This window comes from Ovis aries, chromosome 5 (assembly GCF_016772045.2).
Source record: "Ovis aries strain OAR_USU_Benz2616 breed Rambouillet chromosome 5, ARS-UI_Ramb_v3.0, whole genome shotgun sequence".
Lineage (NCBI taxonomy): Eukaryota > Metazoa > Chordata > Mammalia > Artiodactyla > Bovidae > Ovis > Ovis aries.
This window is the reverse complement of record NC_056058.1, coordinates 40352888-40370864: the sequence shown is the minus strand read 5'-3', so window position 1 is coordinate 40370864 and position 17977 is coordinate 40352888. Positions and strand designations below refer to the sequence as shown.

At 46.5% G+C, this 17977-nt stretch overlaps 1 protein-coding gene across 10 annotated transcripts; it reads right to left on the bottom strand.

Annotated features, from left to right (window-relative positions):
* Positions 1–444: 444 nt before the first annotated feature.
* Positions 445–17951, bottom strand: ZNF672 (zinc finger protein 672). Of its 10 annotated transcripts, none has more exons than XM_042250422.2 (4): positions 17731–17951; positions 5348–5398; positions 4427–4533; positions 445–2950 (listed from the first exon to the last, which is right to left on the bottom strand). In XM_042250422.2, exon 4 carries the CDS (start codon positions 2721–2723, stop codon positions 1326–1328), a length of 1398 nt encoding a protein of 465 aa, XP_042106356.1. In that variant the 5' UTR covers positions 2724–2950; positions 4427–4533; positions 5348–5398; positions 17731–17951; the 3' UTR covers positions 445–1325. The 10 variants fall into 10 exon arrangements, with proteins under 10 accessions (XP_042106356.1, XP_012033779.1, XP_042106355.1 ...); XM_012178389.5 differs by lacking the exon at positions 17731–17951 and adding an exon at positions 9283–17598; XM_042250421.1 differs by lacking the exon at positions 17731–17951 and adding an exon at positions 17149–17598.
* Positions 17952–17977: the final 26 nt, after the last annotated feature.

Genomic DNA, 17977 nt, shown 5'->3' with positions numbered 1-17977 from the left:
GAATGTGCCTGAGTGTACCCTAAGTGCAGGCCCTGTTCTTCTCCCTGCAGTTCCCCACCTGCCCCCACTGTGAGGACCCAGCTTTCTTTCCCAGTTCACTTTGGCTTCCCTTTTTTCTGTGGAGAGTCACACATGCTTTTGCCTTCAAGCAAGGTAGGGTGTGATCACTAGGTCATTCCAGAGGGATGGCCTGGAGAAGGATTAGCGGTATGTGATTCTGGGCCACATTTGTATTCTTTGTTAACCAAGACAACCAGATGTATAGGGGCCCCTGAAGAGTCTTGCCTTCCAGTGCAAAAATGAGGGGGCTATACATCCAAGGTTGCTGAGGTAGCCTGGCAAGGGACCAGAGACCTTGATTTTTGAAAGGGCCTGTTCCTTGGGTGACTCTTGGTGTCTGTGAATACAGCAGCCTCAAGTTTAACAAAGGGAGCTCTTGGCATCTAGAACTCAAACAATTCTTTATTTCACCACCTGCAAGAAAAAAGGCCAATTCCAGGGAATTTTCAACCCTGCACTATGGCCTCTATGGAGCTGTTTTCCCATGGTTCCAAGTGTGATTTGTACATAGCATTCTTATTCCACTTGGTAGTGCCCAGCTTTGTGGACCCATGTGGTCTTGACTCAGGTCCCAGGCTGTTGTCCCCTACTTGGAGAACACTACCCTGAGAAGCACCCTGATCTGTATACCAACAGGTCTGTCCCATGAGACAGGTGGGCAGCCATGCTGAGGCCTCATGCCCACCTTTACATGCTGTGAAGCACGTCTCTGAGTTCTTCTGATGTGGAGATATCGTTCAGAAAAGTGAGTTCTCCCACCGTTTCTCTGCAAATTTCCCATCTCTCAGAAGCTGAGGGAAAAAGCAGCAAGAGACTAACAGCCAAGTGACAGGAAGAGGCAAGAAGACCACAAGGCTGGTAGGATGTGACTCTAGCCACATCTACAGTCATTACCTGAAGAGACAGGATACCAAAAGTACCAGAAAGAAAAGGTAGAGGGGACTCAGGCTGCAAAAAGGAGATGGAATAAGAGAAGACCTGAGAGCACAGCAGCAGGGATGCGACACACCAATACTTGGATGCTGTTCTACGCATGGGGTCCTGCACCTGCACCTCAGAGGGGAAGGAGGAAGGGCTGAGAACAGGCAAAGAGCTGAGAAGGGACGCAGGTGTAGGGGCGCAGCGAGAAGCCAGGTGAAGTCCTACCGAGAGAGATGGAGAAAGGTGATAGGCCATGCTGTCTTTCCACAGACCTCCGTCTGCGAGTTGTCCCACCGTCCCTGTGGCATTGTATGAGTGCTCCTCTAGCCCAGTCCAGAGAAGTCTCAACAAGTCTCTCTCAACTGAGACAAAAAAAGCCCTGGCTTTTCCTGTCCTGCTTGCCCAGCAACTATGAGCGCAGTGCCTGCCTTGGGCTGAGTGGCAGCGGCAGCAGCAGCAGTGGAGGCACGAGCACGCCTGTGAGCTCGCTGGTGCTGTGACAGGGAGCGGCTGTGGCTGAAACATTTGCCGCACTCCGCACATTCCGCTGGCCGCTCGCCCAGGTGCGTCTTGCGGTGTAGTGCCAGCTTGGAGCCCACACTGAAGGCCTTGCCGCACTCAGGGCACTTGTGGGGCTTGTGGCCAGCATGGTTGCGCCGGTGCACATTGAGGTTGGAGATGCATGTGAAGCACTTGCCGCACAACTCACAGCGGTAGGGTTTCTCACCTGTGTGTGTGCGCCTGTGCTTTGTGAGGTCTGAGCGGTCGCTGAAGCAGCGGCCGCACTCAGTACATGGGAAGGGCCTCTCGCCTGTGTGGATGCGCTGGTGCACCACCAGGTCTGAGCGCTGCCCAAAGCCCTTGCCACATGTGGCACAGGCATGTGGCCGCTCTCCCTGATGGCTGCGCCGATGGCGCAGCAGCGTGGAGCTCTCACTGAAGCGTCGCCCGCAGTCGCCGCAGGCATAAGGCTTCTCGCCCGTGTGTGTGCGCTGATGGCGCACCAGTGTAGCGCTCTCCAAGAAGCCCTTGCCACACTCCGGGCATTTGAAAGGCTTCTCACCCGAGTGCGTCTGCAGGTGTCGCGTTAGCGTGGAACTCTTGCCAAAGCTCTTGCCACACACACCACACTGGTGTGTGTCCGGAGCACCTGGCTGCAGAGGTATGGAGTCACTGGGGCTCCTGGCTGCGTGGACACGCAAATGGCTCCGAAGTCCAGCGCTGCTGCGGAAAGCCCGCGAGCACTGTGTGCAGCGGTGGAGTGTGTCAGCGGGCACGGTAGGTGTTCCCCATGGGTGCGCCCGTGCCAGGTGGAAGCGCAGCGCGCTCTGGCGGAAGGCTCGAGCGCACAGCGGACAGCGTTGGGGCCTCTCAGGAGGGTGCCAGCGGCGCCGGTGCAGCAGCAGAGCCGGGAGGTGTGGAAAGCATCCACCACAAACTCGGCAGCGGCAGGAGCGGATGCGCCGCCTGTGTACGCTCTGGTGCAGGTCAAGGCGGCCGCTGTGGCGGAAGCTCTGGCCACACTCACTGCAGATGTAGAGCGTCTGGCCCGCGTGAGCGCGTCTATGTGCACGGAGGTCTGAGGCCTCTGCGCATCGCTCGCCACACTCTAGGCAGCGGAAGCTGCTGTCACCACTGTGGACGCGCTCATGCCGCAGCAGCACTGAACTGTAGCGGAAGCTCTTGCCACACTCACTGCACCCATAAGGCCTGCCTGCTGCCACCTCTGAGGCAGCGAACATGGTGAGGGCCAGGTCTGGAGCCCTCAGGGTGCAGAGTGCCACTCACAGTCTGGAGTCCACCTTCTCCATCTGAGTTATTTTTAAGGCATAGAAAGGGAACAGTAGCAAAGGGAAGGGAGAGAGGCCTGGAAAATTGGTCTGTAGATTCCAGGGTTCCTTTTCTCATGGCAGGTGCTGCGGCTGTTTCAGAGGTGGGCTGCAGCTAGGTTTACCATGTACCATGAGCCCTGCAGAGAGAAGGTCACTGTGAGCTCCAGCAACATCTATGACAGCTACACCTTGGGGAATGGAGGGTCAAGCACAGGCTCCCTGTTTTCCCTCAGTTAGGTCATCTCCTCAGTTCCATTCTCCAAGAGAGGAGGCAAAACCATGGGAGCCTGAGAAATATAGGCCAGGGAGGGGTGTGTCCTTGTGCCACTAGGAAGGGCAGGAGGGACTTAGAGGGAAGTTTGCCTCCAGTACAGTGCTCAGAAGAGGAGGAAGCATGTCCAGCTTGTTTTATAGCCTTAGACCAGGGATCCTGGCCCTGGTGATGCACTAGGAAATGACCAAGGGCAATGAGAAGTCCCCTAGGCCTAAACCAATCAAAGCCTTCCAAAGACTCAGGGTTTCCTGAGTAACCAATGTGAACTGAGCCAGGCCTACACTGAAATTGGTGAAGCATAACCCCCTCAAGCAGCAGCAGCCCAGGCAACAGGCTCAGGAATGGCTGGGACCTGAGCAAGGGAAGGTATTTGAGAAAACTGAAGTATTGCTCCTTGGCTTTGGATAGCACCTAATAAGCAGTCACTCCACACCAGGGCACAGTCTCCAAGTTCCCTGGCCTAACCTTGAGAAAGCAAAGCAACTCAGGACCCAGGAAAGGGGTAAAAGAATATTATCAAAAGTTTATGGTATTATTAAAGAAAGTGAAGTGAAAGTCACTCAGTCGTGTACGACTCTTTGAGACTCCATGGACTGTAGTCCATGGAATTCTCCAGGCCACAATACTGGAGTGTGTAGCTTTTCCCTTCTCCAGGGGATCTTCCCAACCCAGGGATCGAACCCAGGTCCTCCACATTGCAGGCAGATTCTTTACCAGCTGAGCCACAAGAGTAGCCCATTATTGAAGTGCCTTTCAAATTTCTAGGGAGGGCGAGGAAGGAAGAAGGAAAATCCTTTCTAATTCTCAGGGCATCCAAGTTGTTTGCAAACATTCTGCAGACTTTCCTCATTACCCCAGCTCCAAGGATCTGAGAACCTGAAGTAGCAAAGAAGCCCCTTTATGGGGATGAAATCTGCTCTGCTATTCTGTTTATCTCAAATGGTATCCCTGAATCCTTCTGACAAGTTGGCCCAGATGGCTGTCCATGAGCACGATCAGCATTTGTGCACAGATCTTCCTGTGCCCTCTATCTAAAGCACACATGGAGTTGCTCTCCTAACTTGGCTGGCCTTACCACTGCCTGCCTCAAGACCCATGGCTCTGTCCCCAGTTCAGTTCAGTTCAGTGGGACATGGGAGACAGGTATAGTCACTATCAATTACAGCCATGTCACCCAACAGATCAGCGATAGGAAGTAAACAACAGTCATCAGTCATTTTCTTATTAGCAGATGGCAACTCTAAATTTCCAGAGCTGTGGTTAAAACACCCCACAGATAGGGTTCTAATCTTCTGGATGCAAATGGACTCAATTTAAAAAAGCCTTTAAAGCTACAGACCTGCAGGAGTGGGCTCTGAAGCGTCTGCTCCCGTCCGTACTATTGGGCAGGAGTGGCTGATGTAGGATGTTCTCTCTCTGTGCCTCTGGAGCAGGGTGTGCTGTGCCCTGCAAGAGGGGTAAAATAAGAGGGACAATGTGATTTTAAACTGAGCAGAGAGGACAGATGCAGGAAGAGAGAAGAGGGGAACATTTCCTGGAAGAGAGGTATTTTTTAAACGGATATTTTCAAGTATAAAAAATTTAACAAGAAGAGTATCACAGACCACTCACTCACCTTCAGCATTTATTTACATTCTAAATTATGTTTCATCTACGACATCCCCTCAACTTGCCCCAGCCCATACTTGTTTTAGGAGATGGGGTGGGGGAGGGATGCACTGGAATATTTTAAATCCTGGTCGTCTTATTCAAAGAGTTTTAAAAAAAATCTGTAATTAGGAGCAAGAGACCTCTGCAGACCTGAGAACAGATTTTAGAGAGAGTCTCTTGGTTCTCCAGAAGGAGTTTTCAGTCCAGACACTTGCTTGGGTTGCTGATTCTAACCAGTCAAAATCAAAGGAATGTTTGCTCTCATGTGACTAAAACCTCTCAAGGGTCAGTGGTTGATCCCAAATGCCAAGGAAAGCAGGGCTTATGTCCTAGTGAGTGTTCCCCCTCACCTGAGTGTCTCTGGAGACCCTGGCACCTCTCAGGCCAAATTTCTGGGATCAAACCCTCTACCAGGCTACCGATTTCAAGGGTACATGTCCAAGGAAGGTAAGACAAATGCACAGACATAAACACACACACATAAATGACATAAACAAAGATACCATTTTGCCCCATTACAGACACGGAATAAGAGACCCTGGTCTAGGGTGCAGGTTTGGTGCTTGAGTGTCATGGTGTATCCTTCAAGTTTCACTTCTGTTCACCTTACCCCATACTGGAGCTTGCCCTTGAAGGAAAGGGTCTATGCCTGGAAGAAAATCTGAAAAAAAAAAAAAAAAAAAGTATTACTCTGCCAACAGAACAATTTCCAGACTGTCCTAACCATCATTTTCCTGATGAGTTTTGAAGTATTATACCACCAAATTTCTTTGACTTTGGGGACAAGTGAAACTTTAAAGAGGGAAGGGGGTAATTATGTGTGAATTTATGAAAAATCCTAGTTGTTCAATTTTAGTAGCTTTTAAGCATTTAATACTTACAGATTTATTATATGTAACTAATATAAGACAAGTACTAAGAAGATAAGCTAATGGCAAAACTTAACTACAATAAATTTGAGTTTCGTTTACCACAAAATGTAGTTGTTTCTTAATAGATATTGCCAGCATTTCATGTCATATCTAATGGTTCACATGATTGTTGGACTAAATCAGGATTTAGTACATTTACTAACAATCTTCTGTGAGAGAAGTGTAGCTCTTTTTCTTCTGAGTTGTACTGTTCAGTCAAAATAAAGATTTTCCTCCCTGGTTCTCTTTTCTGCCAGGCCAACATTTCTGGGGCATTGTGAAGAGGTGAGTGATCATCTCAAAATTTCTCCATCTTTAAGCCAGAGTTGGATGCAGATGTGGGTTTCAGGGCTGCCTCAGCTGTGCCACAAGTGACATGTGGCAACTGAAACTTGAAATATGGTTGGTTCCAAATGAGATGTGCTATAAGGGCCAAGTACACTCCTAACTTCAAAGACTTAGTATGAAAAATAATGCAAAATATCTCATGAATAATATTTAATACTGACTGTATGTTGAAATAAAATTTTAGATGTATTGGGTTAAATGAAATAATGAAATATATTTTATAATTTATTTCACCTGTTTTTAAGACAAGTGATGATTACAAATGTGGCCAAATGGCTTGGAACACATACAAAGGGAGGCTACCCCACTTCACAGTCCCTGGAGGGACTGCATGGAAAGGTCACTAACTTCTTGGACCCTTAGAACCAGAGAAGCTGGACATTCTTCTCTTCTCCTAAGAGGTAGGGTTCTGGCCACACCCTCCAGAGGGTCCAACTGCTCTTCGGGAAAGTGAATATCTATAGTGCCATGTAGATCTGTTTGGGACTTGGGGTTGTGACTAGTGCAAAGCCTATCACTGCTACTCTCCTAGTTGTTACTAGCATCATTATGGAATGGCTCTCATATGTAAGTTCCTATCTATGTGCCACTTTCCTCCTCCCACCAGTCCTTTGAGCTGGGTACTACTGGGCACCCCTGTGTGACCTAAGGTTCCCCTGCGGTGCGAGCTTTTCTAGAGCCCCTCAGGCGGCAAGTGGGTCCAGGGACAGGAAAGGGATGGCAGGCCAGGAGACCTGTCTGATTCTCCCTGATAGTCTCCAACCCTTCTGGCCCCGGCCAGTTGATAGTAGCAGATCAGAAGTCCCTGGTGACCTCACAGGCTGCCATGGGACTGGGGCTCACTTGTGCTTTGCATTCAATTCTTTGCAATCCTGGTAATGAGAAAGGAAACTGTTGGCCTTAGAAGTGGTTTGGAGAGTGGTAGCTGCATATGGGAGAGAAGATTCTTCGCTGGCCTCTCTCTATATACTTAAACCCTACCCTAGTTCCAGCCCTAAAGTCTGTTCTGTTGCCCCAGCCTTAATGACAGTATAGTCTCAAGGACTCTGAAATACCCCTAGAGGCAGATGAAATTTTACATCCATTATGAAGCAAATGATACACTTTTTACGGCTGGGAGGAGGAGGGGGGAGGAACTGGATGGATGGAAAAGTTTCCCTTGCCCTCTGGAGCCTAATTTGGGTCTTTTCCACTGGTAGGTCTTTCTGCCTGAAAGCCTTTCCCTTCTTCATTCAGTGCTCTGCCCCAATAATCCCTCCGCAGAAACCCTACTGAGCACCTCCACTCCTCCAGCCCCCTCCTTGGCTTTATTTTGAATAATCAGTGAAAGTAACATTAAACAGTGATTCCCAGTCCACTAGGAAAGGTTTCGGTCTCTTTTCTAAGTGAGGATGGGGTATGAAATCCAGAGCAGCAGAGTGGCCACTCCTCACTTTCCTCTTTCCCTTAATAGAAACATGGTCCAGTATTTTAAAAGACCTTGTCTCTTCCAGCTTCAGATCCAGTCTGACATATTTAAAGAATTGGTGGAAACAAACGACAGTTCTCCATTCCCCTCAACTGCCCAAGCCTGATCATGATCCAAGCAGATTCTTTTGCAAATTTTTTTTTCACAAAGATTTTTTTCTGTGAAATCTGGGAAGTGTGGAGAAGGTATGTATGTTGACAGGGAGAGAACATAGCAGTATAGTTTATTCTCTATGTTCCTTTGACACACGGGCAAGACTACAGCTCAGAAGAGCCAGAGGAGCCCAGAAGCGGGATGAGGGAAGGACTATAAGGTGGTTTGCATTCTTCCTGGGCCTAGCAAGAAGTTGGGCACACATAAGGCATCTAATGCTTTTTAAAAATGATGTATTAGTCTGGAATGCTATTCTTTCAAGCATTAGGTTCCTGGAGGAGAGTGCCTCTCTTTAGTCATCTTATCCTCCTTAGCCCTATCCACTGCATACACTGCAAATACTCTGCCTTGGTTTACTAAGTGGAAACTGCAACCTTTGTAGGGGAACTAGAGAGGCAAGTATCCAAGTTCTGGGTCTTCCATGGCTGGCTGTGTGACCTTGGACAGGGGAGTCGTGTGCCTAACACTCCTGCCTGAGAAAACTCAGTAGAGGAAACTATTATAACGTCTCCTATGAAAAGAGGTAGGTGTAAAGTCTGAGAGCGGCAGTTGCTGAGTTTTTAGGATTTACTCTTCCCAGGACAGTTTTGAAGAACTCTGAAAAAGGGGTTTGACTCCTACCTCCTAAACATCCTAAACGTTCTGCAAAATCTTTCAAATTCTCCCCCTCCCCGACTGCCCCCAACCCCCGCAAAGAACCCTACTTAATGGGATTAGAGAAGCGTGGGGCTTTCGCAGACCCTCGACAAACACCGTGGGTTTAGAGTAAGTAGTGACGTTGATTACTCATTTTAAGGCTTTGTGTCTAGTACTTAACGGGAGCTGAGAACAACTATTCGAGGAATGAGGAACGCCGCACCTGAGCAGGTCACCTTCACGGGCCCCCCTCCGCAGCGCAGCCAATCCCGGGCGCCTCAGTTAGTTTTCGTCATGAGTTGCTGGTCAGATTCTCCTTGGACGAAATTTCCCATCCCTGGGCCCACCTCAACTCTTTGCCTTAGGCGCCAGCCCACGCGAAGGGCAAGACAGGGCACCAAAAACGTAGTGTAGAGTAAGGAGCGTTTAATATGGTCGGGACCTGGAGGCTGCCGCTGCCCTTTTATTCGGACTCAGCCTGGTGATATTTGCGTCTTGGGGCCTCCAGCAACGAAGGTCACAGCGGGAAGACTGGCGAGGACAGACGGAGGGCAAGGCCTGGGAGGAGCAGGCCGCGCGGCAGCAGCGGACGCGGGCCGGCCAATCCCTTGCTCCGCTGGGCCTCTGCGTCACTAGTTGCTAGGGAGGCGTTCTTCACGGCGGCTGACGCTGGCCGCGCGAAGCTGAGGGAAAAAGCCGGGCGACAATTGGGGATCGCTGCCCCACGCTAACCCTCCCTCCCGCCCCTTGGTCCCCTCACCGGTCGCCGACTGGCTCCTCGGACACCGCGCGGCTCCCACTCAGCTGGGTCGCTGACCCCCGCCTCCCGGACTGCGGGACTGGGGCGGGGAAGGGAGGGAAGGAGCGCGGGGCGGCCTAGTTGGGGGAACTGGGAGGTGCCTCGGGATTGAGGATCACGCTCCAGCCCCGCTCTCCCGGGTTGGCCAGTGGCCTGCCTCACGCCGGTGCGTCACCGGTTGCTGGGAAAACTACGAGACGTAAGACGGCTCCACTAACGGTCGGCCTTACCTGCACGGGGCGGAATTCCAGTAAGGGGGCGGGACCAATAGACAGAGCCTCAGGAGACTCCTGGCCCGCCTCCCTCCGATGTCAAGGCCCCACCTTCTTCCTGGGCTCAACCAATCCCTGCCTCCTCCCACCCCCGGGTCTCTTCCCGCCCAATCAAAAGGCTCTGAGCCCCGTGCACAGCCTCAGGGCCTAGTGGCGAAGGCCTGGTGTGTGCTTTTGTGTTTCTGCGGTTCACAGGGGCAGGCGTGGACGCAGAAAGATATCCCCGCAGGTGACGCAGCCTGGCTAGGGGTGTCCCGGGGTGGAGTGACCTTGGGGGCCACCCGTCCGAAAGTCCCGGCAGTAAGCTAGTGACTTCTTACAAAGAGGCCACACTTGATACCTGTCATCTTAATCCTCACCATAGCCCTGCCAAGGAATTGATGACCCGTCCAAGATTGCACTACCAATATTGGGGGGTACTGCTAGTCGGCTTTCCAGTTGTCTCTACAAAAGCATACTGGCTGAGCTCTCCGTTCAATGTCTTGTTCCACTGAGATGTGCTGTTAATGTTGTTTTCCAGAAACGCATTTGGCAATGTGATCGTCTGCCCTCAGGGCTGCCTATCAGGCTCCGGATGATGCCACTCAGGATCATTCTTCACCAGTTCTAATCTTCCTTTCACCGTCACTTTAGTGCCGCATATCTTGTCACCCATCCAGAGCTTCTGCCCCTCTCCTCTGCTCAGTGCAGTCGCTTAGTCGTGTCCGACTCTTTGCGACGCCATGGACTGCAGCACGCCAGGTTTCCCTGTTTATCACCAACTCCTGGAGCTTGCTCAAACTCATGCCGATTCCCTCGGTGATGCCATCCAACCATTTCATCTTCTGTCGTCTGCTTCTCCTCCTGCCTTCAATCTTTCCCAGCATCAGGGTCTTTCCCAATGAGTCAGTTCTTAGCATCAGGTGGCCAAAGTATTGAAGCTTTAGCATCAGTCCCTCCAATGAATATTCAGGACTGATTTCCTTGAGGATTGACTGGTTTGATCTCCCTGCAGTCCAAGGGACTCTCAACAGTCTTCTCCAACACCAGTTCAAAAGCATCAATTCTTCAGTGCTCAGCTTTCTTTATAGTCCAACTCACATCCATACATGACTACTGGAAAAACCATAGCTTTGACTAGATGGACATTTGTCGGCAAAGTAACGTCTCTACTTTTTAATATGCTGTCTAGGTTTGTCATAGCTTTTCTTCCAAGGAGCAAGCATCTTTTAATTTCATGGCTGCAGTCACCATCTGCAGTGATTTTGGAATCCAAGAAAATAGTCTGTCACATTATCCATTGTTTCCCCATCTATTTGCCATGAAGTGATGGGACTGGATGCCATGATCTTAGTTTTTTGAATGTTGAATTTTAAGCCAACTTTTTCATTCTCCTCTTTCACTTTCATCAAGAGGTTCTTTAGTTCTTCGCTTTCTACCATAAGGGTGGTGTCATCTGCTTATCTGTGGTTATTGATCCTGGAGATCTTGATTCCAGCTTGTGCTTCATCCAGCTCAGAATTTCACATGACGCACTCCGCATGTAAGTTAAACAGACAGGGAGACAACATACAGGCTTGATGTACTCCTTTCCCAATTTGAAACCAGTCCATTGTTCCATATCTGGTTCTAACTGTTGCTTCTTGACCTGCACATAGATTTCTCAGGAGGCAGGTAAGTCTGGTATTCTCATCTCTTGAAGAATTTTCCACAGTTTGTTAATGATCCACACAGTCAAAGGCTTTGGTGTAGTCAATAAAGCAGATGTTTTTCTGTAATGTCTTTGTTTTCTCTATGATCCAGTGAATGTTGGCAATTTGATCTCTGGTTCCTCTGCCTTTTCTAAATCCAGCTTGAACATCTGGAATTTCTTGGTTCACATACTGTTGAAGCCTGGCTTGGAGAATTTTGAGGATTACTTTGTTAGTGTGTGAGATAAGTGCAGTTGTGTGGTCGTTTGTATACACTTAGATCCTTCAAGCCCTTCCCATTGCTTGTTAACAACTGAATAAACCCAGGCAACCAGCATTTGTATTAAGAAATGGAATATTTCAAAATAAAAAGAAAAATGGAATATTTCCAGAATCCCCCAAAACCCTTTGGCTCACTTTTCGTCTCTCCTCCCATGTAAAGAGTAACCATAATTCTGACAACATAAATTAGTTTTGACTCCCTGGTGGCTCAGACAGTAAAAATATGCCTGCAGTGTAGGAGACCTAGGTGGGGTCTTCCCCGGGTGGGAAAGATCCCCTGGAGAAGGGAATCTTCCAGTATTCTTTCCTGGAGAATTCCATGGACAGAGAAGCCAGGTGGCCTACAGTCCATAGGGTTGCAAAGAGTCCTGCACAACCGAGCAACTAACACTTTCACTTTTCATTGATACATAGAATCATATTATAGGTGCTCTTTTGGAATCTAATTCATTTTGCTTAACTTTACATGTAAGGTTTATTCATATTGTTAAGTGTGGTTATAGTTAGTTCACTTTTGTTGCTGTATAGTATTCCATGGTATACCTATACCATATTTATTTACCTGTTCCACTAAATACAGTTGATTAACATTTGGGTTATTTCTAGTTTGGGACTTGTATTAGTTTTCTAGGGTAGTTGTAACAAAGTGCTACAAACCGACTGGTTTAAGCAACAGAAAATTTTTTTCTCACAGTTCTGGAGTCTAGAAGTCTGAGATCAAGTGTCAGCAAGGTTGGTTCTTTTGGAAAGATACGAAGAATCTATTCCATGCATCTCCCCCTAGGTTCTGGTGGTTTTGGAATGCTATTCAACTCTGCTTTGAATTCCACCCATTTTTAAAAGTTTAGCCAAATGCCATCTCCATAAACCTGGAGATGCCTATGCTGGAATGCCCTTCTTTCCCATAGTTAAGAGAAAGGCTTTCCCCTGAAAAATATGCCCTGAAGCATGAGCACAGGGCCTGCTCATCACAAATACTCAATGAATGTCTGCTGATACATGTAGAGCAGCATGGAATAGGGAGTACATGTCTGGCAGCAGGAGGCAAGGAAGTGGAAAACAGACACAGGCCTAGGGTGATGACAACCTGAACCAGAAGCAACAGAGGAGGCGGATGCAGAAATGAAAAATGTGCCCGATGTAAGGTACCATACATTTTAAGGTAGCACTGTGTTGAGGATGACTGTGTGCTGTGCTAAGTCACTTCATTTGTGTCTGACTCTGTGAGTCCACGGGCTGTGGTCTACCAGGATCCTCCGTCCACGGGATTCTCCATGCAAGAAACTGGAGTGGGTTGCCATGCTCTCCCCCAGGGGATCTTCCCCACCCATGGATTGAACCCAGGTCTCCTGCAAGGCAGACAGATTCTTTACCATCTGAGGATAATTCCAAAGCTTTTCAAGCCATGGAAATGAACTAATTGGGATATTTCTGGACTCACTGGTCAGTATTGATGTCATGTGTTTAAGTGACACTGGTCAGTTCCAGAGGGGTAACTAAGATGGTGACAGATACGATACGTGATTGAATGGGCTGAGACTATTCAACCTGGAAAAGAGAAACCTGTGCATGATGGCTGTGCACAGGTTTGACACACTGTCATATGAAAGAGTTGGATTACATAATTTTCTTTTGTGTAGCGATGGAGGGAAGAACTCAAACAATGAAGGGAAATACAGGAAGGTATATTTTTGTTTCTTATGGGAGTCATTATAGATGGAAATGATAATTGGAACTGTAATAATGAGTGTAGTGAGAGAAAGTTAGAAGGTCAAGAATGATGTTATGTCAATGATGTTATGACAAATGATTATTTGTCAGTTTGAAAATATTGAATCCAAATGTTTGTCTTTCCCTACAAATTTATATCAACAAATGGGACAACTCTGAACATGGTTCCATAAATATTCAAAATATTTATGGAGGGCCTACCCTATGCCAAGTGGTGTTCTAAGCACTGGGGAATATGGCTGTGAACTGCTAGGTGAATTTCCCTAAAATAATCTCTGGCTGTGTCATACTCCTAATAAAAAACTGTCAAAGGTTTCCATTAATCATTACATAAAATTTACTCTCCTGATATGACGTTAATGCCCTTTTCTATCTGTTCCAACCTGCATTTCCAATCTGTTCTCTCCAACTCTCTGCTAAACTCAATCAAGTTATTTAACCTCTAGTCCCTCAATTATAAAAATGGAGGTGCAATATACCTCAGTTGGTTGTCAAGAGGATCAAATGAATAGATATAAACTACTCAGAACTTGGTGCCTGGTACAAGATAAACATTGCATAAGTGTTTGCTGTTTTTATTGTCAAATTATATGAGCAAGTCAGGGAAAAGAATTTACTTCTGGAAGACCCAGTAGATTTAACAAGGGTAGAAATAATTCTGGGATTTGAGCAAAGGCTCTGCCTTTTATCCATCTGTATTAGTGGACTCTACACTATGTATTTCTAAGAGCAGCAAGTATTTAGCCAGATTAAAAAAAAACAGCTTTATAATTGACATACAAAATTTCAGATACTGAAATGTATGGTTTGAAAACTTCTGACATACGTATACACAAATTATATCGTCACAACAATCAAGATAGAGAACACATCCACTACCCACAGGTTTCTGTGTGCCACTTTGTAATCCACCACTCCCCTAGGCAACTACTGATCTGCTTTCTATCACTACACATCAATTAGCAATTGATGGTGTTATTTATTAAATATTTGACTTATAGTAAGAAAAAAATCAACATAGAAGGTAGTTTCTATTGGTGAAAAAAATAAACTAAAAAAGGGTAGTTTTTAAACATGAAGGTAATAGTATTTGAAGAAATTAAAAGTAATTAATGAGAAAACTTTTATTTCATTGAGAAAGAGATGACTTTTGATACTACCTAGTAATTGGTTGTGTTACTAACATCTTTATATGACTTTCATATTTCATTCATTAGACAACAGGGGTTAGTTATTTGTGTCCGGGACTGGAAGGGGGTACACTTGTAATGGGGAGAACATTGAAATTGTGCTGTCCAATGTATTAGTCACTAATCACATATGGCTATCGAAATTTAAATTAAAATTTCAGTTCCTCAGTTGCACTGGCCACATTTTAAGTTCTCAAGCACCCCTTACCTGGCTAGTGGCTACTATACCGAACAGCGTGGATACAGAAATTAGTTATCATTGCTCCAAATTCTCTTCTATAGAGTTAATTTAGAAGATCCTTGAGTATATTATCTATATGGGAGGTAAGAAGGTTCTAAGCTGAAGCAATGGCAATGAAATGGAGAGGAGGTGTCTCTCCTTCAGATACTGAGATACTTAATGTGATGCTGAGTGAAGACAGCGGGATTCATTTAGGATGTAATATAGGTTTGGAGTAAACAGGTTGATGATTAAAATTATTCACCAGCCAACTAAATATAGGAGAAGCAGCAGGATTTGGGAAAAGGGGATGGCATCAGACTTGTGTGCAATGAGTGAGAGGCAGCCATGGACTGGCCATTGGTCTGAGAAGCGGCTGGATCTCAGATTCTGATCTGTGGGGATGCTAGGTAGAGACAGAGTTGCAAGGAAGGAGCAGTAGCCATGGGTAGAGTCAGAGCCATATACTTGGGTGAGGGCTTTCAGAGAAATTAGGCTACAGAAGAAGGTCAGAGGCTAGTATCAGGGCCTGGGAAGAACTCACATTTAGGGCAGGATTTTCAAACTGTGAGTGGCTCATGAAATTAACAGAATAGGTCTCCACCAGCATTTAAAAAAACAGTAAAACAAATATTAATGTGCTTTGCATATTAAGTAAAGACCTTTTCCTGGGCCTTCCTTGGTAGTCCAGTGGTTGTAAGTCTACCTGCAAATGAAGGGCACATGGATTTGAATCCTGGTCTAAGAAGATTCCATACGCCACGGGGCAACTGGGCCCCTGTGCCACAACTACTGAACTGGGCATGATGCAACTACTGAAGCCCGTGCACCCAGAGCCCACGCGCCGCAACAAGAGAAGCCACTGAAATGAGAAGCCTGCATAATCCAAGGAAGAGTAGCCCCCTCTTGCCGAAACCAGAGAAAGCCTACGCACAGCAACAAAGACGTATTGCAGCCGCAAACAAAAATCTTCTTTTGAAAATTGAAATTCTTTTGAAACTTTTGTTATGAATATATGTACATACATATATGTATACCAAGTTGCAAAGTAAAACATACTTCTGAGTTGATTAGTGTGAATATCACCAATTTATTAAGTGACACCACAGACTATAAGCTATATACAAATAAAGTCCTGGCATGCAGCAGACACTGAGTAAACATACTATACAAAGGAATTAACCAATAGGTCAGAGAAAAAGAGGAAACTGAGGACAAGGGTGACTCAGAAGCTAAAGAAGAGTGAGAGAGAAGTAACAACCCATTGTCAGACGTCAGTCACTTGGTGATACTCAGAGCTTATCCCTGATATTTCTGTGGCAGGAGCAGAAGTCAGACTACAGAAGTAAACAAGAGGTGAGGAAATAGAGATGAGACAAATGAGAGTGGAGACTGAGAGACATTTGTTTTGTTAGAGGTTCACTACCTGCCTGGAAAAGATTACATAGGAGAGGCATGCTCTAGAACGGTGCTATCCAATAATGGAATCAATAGCTACACACAGCTATTTAAATTAAACTTAAAAGTGCACTTACTTAATAATACTAGGTCCATTTCAAATGCTCAGTGGCTTACATATGGCACAGAGCTTATATAAAATATTTCCATCACTGCAGGTAGGTCTACTGGATAGTGCTGCTAAAAAAAAAAATTAACTTATAATGTTTATACTGGCCTCAATAAAACAAGCGTGCACAGTGCTCCCTAACCTCTTCCCACCTGAAACATTATCCAAACCTAGCAGAAAAACTTCTGCAGATTACACTACAATCCATACACAATTAGGGGCTTCCCAGGTGGCACTAGGGGTAAAGAACCTGCCTGCCAAAGTAGGAGACGAGAGGTTGGTTCGATACCTGGATTGGGAAGATCCTCTGGAGAAGGGCATGACAATCCACTCCAGTATTCTTGCCTGGAGAATTCCACTGACTGAGGAGACTGGTGGGCTATGGTCCACAGGGTAGCAAAGAGTCAGAGGTGACTTACCATGCACGTATACATGATGATATCACTTTTTCTCCCAGTGAGTGAGAGTTAACCCAAGGGTAGGCCAGTGGAGACATCAGGGATGCACCTGAACTTCAGGATGTGATCTAGGGGCAGTCTGGGTACTATGTGTGTTCAAAGTGTTTTCCCACCAAACCCAAGAGATATATGACGACTTGAAACTCATGACTGTTCAGGAATGAACACATAGGGAAAAGAATTTGTGGGACAAGATATAAAGATTATAGATATTATATCAGTGCTGAATAGGAAAGGTTCAGAAAATTCAGGATAGTACACACAGAAGATGGTAGGTAAAACTGAATTATTACAGTGAAACTCCAGTTTTACAAAATTAAAGAAACTAGCAGACAATTAATAATTTCTGATTTCTGTATGTAATTTTCATGGTTTTTGTATGGCACCTTAATAACAAAAAGGAGTATGATATGAGACATTATTATCTATCAGATTAGAATTGCTACTTAGGGTCTCACTGATTCACTGCAGAAAAGTCAATTCTGGAATTTAAAAACTAATATTTCCAATTTTGGGGGAAGAAAATCACTTTTAAATTACTTAAAAAATATATCTGGGTCTACTTAAAAAAAATTTTTTTTAACATGGTTGTTCATGGGGGGAGGGGATGGAGGGAGGGGTGCACAAGGGAAGAAGGAAAATTCAGCCAATTTGCCTTCTTCACCTCAGAGGACGTTAAATCTTTAGTAAAAGTAAACCTTCCAACCTGAAGCCTTCCTTGCAGGTCTCTCCTGGTGACACTTGAAGTGGTGACGTTAGGTCAGGTCCTTTCACTGATACACAAAACCATGTAACAAACTCCTCTTCCTCGTGGGCTTCTGAACAGAGTGCACGAGAGCACTGAATTCAGATAACTAAACTACTAATCAGTGCTCATGGATTAATCGGCGATACCACTGCAACGACGTTCAGTGGGACAGAGCCTGGCTCGGGGAGGTGATGGCGAAGTGCAGCGAGGGAGCCAGGGGAAGGACGCCGGCAAGAGATTTACATATCAGAGCTGCCATTTAGACTTTGTTACTAACTAAGGGAACCACGGGCTTCTCTTGAATAAGGGGATTCATTTCTGAAAAAACCACCCTTCTTCCGCGGAGCGCAGTCCGAGGAAGCCGGACTCAGACAAGCGCCACCACTGCCGGACGCCCACAAGCCCACTTTCGACTTCCTGGGCGAGGCCGGAAACGGCTTTGGGTGCAGCAAGAACCCGGCGCCGTAAAGCAAGATGGCAACCACTCTTTTTGAGGCAATTGTCTAATCTCTGTTTTATTTCCAACCTTTCCCTACTCACCAGGGTCCCTCGACTTTCATTATCCTCCGTAGTTTTTCTCGGCACAACCCTCCCATATTTCAGTTTCATTTATCAGTGGTAGAGGATGGGCTGGAGGCAATGTAAGGTGAGAGTCAGCGCCGTGAGACACCATTTTGTACGGAAACCGGAGGCCAGGCGGAGATGAGCGTTGAGGAATCCAGACGTAACCTGGTTAGCAGGAGAGCATGAGAGGGAGGGGCGAAAGGGAAGAAGGGCGTTTTTTTTA

Excerpts from the sequence above, each read along its gene's own strand:
- ZNF672 (XM_042250422.2), bottom strand. The coding sequence starts at position 2,723 with ATGTTCGCTGCCTCAGAGGTGGCAGCAGGCAGGCCTTATGGGTGCAGT.